The sequence below is a fragment of the Photinus pyralis genome, unplaced genomic scaffold (genome assembly GCF_008802855.1).
Source record: "Photinus pyralis isolate 1611_PpyrPB1 unplaced genomic scaffold, Ppyr1.3 Ppyr1.4_LG5, whole genome shotgun sequence".
NCBI lineage: Eukaryota > Metazoa > Arthropoda > Insecta > Coleoptera > Lampyridae > Photinus > Photinus pyralis.
In genome coordinates, this window is record NW_022170596.1 from 17,180,571 (window position 1) to 17,185,386 (window position 4,816).

Below are 4,816 nucleotides of genomic sequence, written 5' to 3' on the forward strand. Positions count from 1 at the left end.
TCACATAAAATTTTTCAGTTTCGCCAACTTGAGAATGACGAAACATACGTAAAATAACACCAAATTTTCAGAAAATGAAGTGAACTTTTAATTAAGATTGTGGAAAGTTTAGGGCTTCTTCCGCAATTTTTTTAATTGAAATCGTGGTGCCCTCTATCCATTTTTATCAATTTCATGATCGTACCTGGGGGGTTTGTTAGCGTCACGTACCCCTTCAAACTAATAATCTTCTGTCAAATTAAAGATATCAAATTTTAAACGTAAACCCCAGATTTTCTACACATACTTAGTTCTTTTTATGAGCCAAACCGATATATTAAGTTAAATAACATTAAAAGAGACATGGAATTTGATCGCCTTTGTTTACTTAAATTCAATCAACTAAGTTCACATGCCCTTTTATTCGAATTTAATCAAACCAGAGCATTAGGTTTTGAAGAAAAACATTTTCAATACCGAGCTAGCCGTTGGTCAAATAAGAAATTAATTGTCACAGCAAAATTGCCAATGCCGTAGAGGTTCAATTTTGTTTCATGCAAGTCTTCGACCCTTGTAGATTTAATTAATCTGCATAGTGCATAGTGTTTGGAAGTCTTTCCAATATAATTGAATTGCATTGATATCGCCGAGTCAAAATTTATGTAGTCGTCAAGAGTATGCAAAATCCACTTTTTGGAAATGAAAGTGATTTGGAAATGGAAGACTACAAATTCTGAATATTCTGAAGTTTGAAAGCTCTGAAAGCTGACTGTAAGCACTCCAATTGTTCAAAAGACTCGGATTCCTTAAGTCCCGGAAGATGGATGTACTCTAAAGGCTCGAAATTGTTGTAGCATCCAGTTAGTGCTCATTTCATGTTACGGTTAGTTTTTTTCCCACCATCCATGGCCCCTTCCAGCTTCTCGATTTTTGGTAAAATGTGAGTAGCAAATTATGATATTACCTATGAACGGATCAGATTTTGTTTGGTGTGCCCGTTTTTATCCTTGCAATTTTTGAAAAGATACGAACCAGAAATTTGATTCTATATGATATAACAAATTCGACATATATTTTAATGGTATATATTATTCATCTCTGTTTCATATTTCGTTGTTGTCTTATCCTTTTGACCCTTTTTCAAGCTCTAAACTACGAAATTGTTCTTTGGGATAACGCCCGATTAGCACCAAATTTACACTAACGCACAAAAAACTTTCAAACGTTTTTTAACTCGACCACCTTGCAACTTGTGCAAATGCTAACAATGTCACGAAATTTAAATGGACCCAAACGAATCTGATTTAATATAACAAATTTAACAAATTAATTAAGGGAAAGTGTGGGCAGCCTTAACATTTCATTTACACGGTTATTTACATAATGCTTCGAGTAGTCCTATTTCCAAATAAAGTAATTAACTAAAATACCGATTAATTGTTCAAATTAAACACGGCTACAGGTGTCAGTAATTGCAATTAAAACTTACACGAATGTGCGCGCTTTTTGAATTAATTAAACAATTAATTATAATGATATTGATGAGATGAGGTAAGCAAATATCTGTATAAGCTTCCATCCGGTAGCGTTTTTACACGTTTCGAATCGACCTTATGAAAATGTCAGGAACAAATCGGCGCGACAAGTGCGTTAGCAATTTAGTATTTTATATTATTATTAAATAATTGAGGAGGATGGACGCAGTTTTTTCCTACATCCGGGTTCAATGCCAGATGAAAGAATTATAGACCAGATTTTTGTATACCATTTTAAAGGTAAAACTGGTTTAGTATGTGATATAAGGTGCTCCAAATTGCTCAATAGTTTGCATTAGCTAATTTTTTATCTGCTAATCAATAAAATAAATCATTCAAAATACATAAATTGCCGTGTTTTTTAGCAGTCATATTCACGCCCGTCAATATTTCATAATGCTTGGTGAGTTCGTAAGTGATACATTTAATTTACAATTAAGATAAGCAATTACGGTATGCCGTCTCTTAGAAATGGGAGCATGAAAGAGTACGGTCTGTGATGTTGCAGTGACCCCAGCTCTCGATGGGTCACCAGGAAGTGGCCACCTTGGAAGCATTTGAGATATCGCGTTCTTGACGGTATCCATCAGGCACGCCCTCACTGTCGCACTAGCTTACTTAATCTTGCCAAGCATGTCGAGTTTAATGATCTGTGGAATATTACATAGATGAACGAGTTAAGGGAGATTGCAACTAAAGACAGTAAAAGTAAAAGTAAAGTTAGATATGTAAAAATACCTAAAGTAAACGGAGAATGCTTTTACATTTGCCTCAAATTCTCTGGTCGACGTAACATAATATGCACCTGCAGTTACAATTACCTATCCACTGCTCAGATTATTTATTTTATTTCGCGGTGAAATGCAAAGTGTAGTAAAGCATAGGGGGCTCCCAACATTACCCCCTCCTTAAACATGTCAAATTATATAACATAAATGTAAATAAGGCACAACCTTTTTACTATTTCCAGATTACACCTTGGCGAGACTTAGCCTATTCACGATCGGACTGTTTACGCTTGGGACAGGAACTACCTCAGATTTACTTTCTAAGGTATTTTACAACGTTTTAAACATGTAGAGAGTAAAAATGATTCATTTTAGTTTCACCAACAGGAGTACGAAATTAAAAAGGAACGTTTCGTCCTGACCGCCTTCAATAAAACGCTAATAAATTATTTTAGCGTAAACACCTTCAAATACAATCGCACTGCTTTTGCCACAAATGGCACCATATCATTAAAATTTGACTGTGTCGGCGACGATGTAACTGTACCAAACTATCAATCAAAGTTACACAATTTTAAATAGTTCTTTTAGGTCATAGTACAAGCGCACTTGTTTCTGTCCAACCAATATCGCGTCTTTCCCTTGCGATTTCAGATTTCACTTTGTGACTGTTTCGAAAAACGCATTATGGGTTTAGGAGATTATCCATTTGGGAACCTAAATGTGTGCCCTTTAAAAAAGGTATGTCAATTGGCAAAGTCGGGTTACCAGAGACACTGCGAAATCACTTGCAAGTTATGTCGTAACTCGTAAGAATTTTTGCAATGTTGGAGAGGTCATACGTTTTTTGTGACAAATGGCTAACCATAAGGATTATTGAACGGCCATCATGGTTTATCGTCAGAAATGGCCAGAGACAGCTTTGTATGTGTACTTATGTTTCTTTTTTCAGGGTGTACGATATTATGGTTGCAATTGGAAGCCTAACGTTAAAAGATTTCCTCCAGGAATACCAGACGGGCAATACAAAATGCAATTCACAGGAATGCATCGTGATAGTTTTCTGTTTGATGTTGATTATTACGTCACTATATATAGGCAACCTAAGATTCCAAACTAATTCGTCAAAAGTGACGAGTGAGAGGTCTCTAATATTTCAGACAGTACCTATTCCAAATGTTTCAATGAAAAATGAAAACTTATGGTATTGTTCAGATATTTATTACACTTTTATTGGTCTCTGGTTTACATTATTATTTGGCGCGGAAGACCGTCCTCATGCAGGAAAAGTCCGAACGGGAGAACGAACAGCTGCAAGGACACACTACAATAGACGACCAACTGTGCGAAACAGTGTAACGATAGTTACAAAACCAAAACTAAAATGCCCCCTCGTACTAATAATTTCGATTTTATTTTCAAACTGTACGAAAAATCATATAGTCAGTCTTCAAATTGTATTCCGTGTGCAACTTTTTAGGTTACGCACAATTATCCACATTTGATCTCTTACGGTACCCAGCTTAATTACTTAAATAGTACTTTCGGCTTAAATACAACGGGGTTAGAAACCCCGGCCACGGTCATCCCGGCGATGACCATCTCGGCACCGATTTCCCGGTCACAAGCCATCCCGGTGACCATTTACTTCCCGGCTTCGGTTATCCCGGCCATCTAAACCTGGCGATGGGCATCCCGGCTTCGGTCGTCCCAGCAATTTGAACTCTGCGATCGGGGGGATGGAAAACATTTAAGATGAGGTAAACATATGAAGTGTAATTTATGTTTATTATATTGAAACAATTGACCGGAATTAAGTTTTCTTATTTGTTATTGTATAGAGTGTGATTTTTCCTTTCGAGATATAATACAATCTGAATAAGGACTATAGTATCAAATTGAAATTATGCCATTTATAGTTAGGTAAAGTTTTCTGGTATCTATCTGCGTAGGTAAATGCGTCCTTTGCACCGTTGGCAATTGTGTTAACAAGACGGCGTATTTGAGCTTCCTTACATATTTCAACCATAACAACCACTTTCGGTACCTAATTTGATAACCGCTTTTACAGTATATCATTGTTTATGTCCAAAAAAAAAACAAAAAGAAAATGGAGTTGGACAGACGTGGTTAGGTGTGCATTGCCGACAAAGTAATAGTCACCGGGATAGGTCGTCGCATTGCCGACAAAGTAATAGTCACCGGGATAGGTCGTCGCCGCGAAAACGGTGCCGGGGTGTACGTCGCCGGGATGTACATCGCCGGGAGGGATGCACCGTAGAAACCCGACGGTTGATTGCATCCACAATTTTTGTGTTCAAAATTTTACATGATTTGTTAAACTCTCCCGAATTACTTCAAGAAATTAAGCTTAAGGTACCATTATTGTTAAGCTAAGGAAAAATAATACTATTTTTGCAGTTGGCAACACAACTTCCCCAATTATTAAGATCTTGATCATTTTAAATAAGTTCTCCTCAGTGAATGATATTGACTTTTTTCACGATCTCATAAATGTAATAATAAATCAAATTAGATCTAAAGCCCTAATGTATGTTCAGAGCCCCAGTGCCA

The 4,816-nt window shown here is 36.6% G+C and overlaps 1 protein-coding gene across 1 annotated transcript; it reads left to right on the forward strand.

Moving 5' to 3' along the window:
- Positions 1–1,910: 1,910 nt before the first annotated feature.
- On the forward strand, positions 1,911–3,362 carry LOC116170274. Its single transcript, XM_031486551.1, has 5 exons — positions 1,911–1,917; positions 2,485–2,567; positions 2,618–2,785; positions 2,834–2,983; positions 3,195–3,362. Exons 1-5 carry the CDS (start codon positions 1,911–1,913, stop codon positions 3,360–3,362), a joined length of 576 nt encoding a protein of 191 aa, XP_031342411.1.
- The last annotated feature ends 1,454 nt before the right edge of the window (positions 3,363–4,816 follow it).

Excerpts from the sequence above, each read along its gene's own strand:
- LOC116170274 (XM_031486551.1), top strand. Across the intron at positions 2,568-2,617 it reads CCTCAGATTTACTTTCTAAG|TTTCACCAACAGGAGTACGA; the intron begins GTATTTTACAAC and ends GATTCATTTTAG. Across the intron at positions 2,786-2,833 it reads GTGTCGGCGACGATGTAACT|GTCATAGTACAAGCGCACTT; the intron begins GTACCAAACTAT and ends TAGTTCTTTTAG.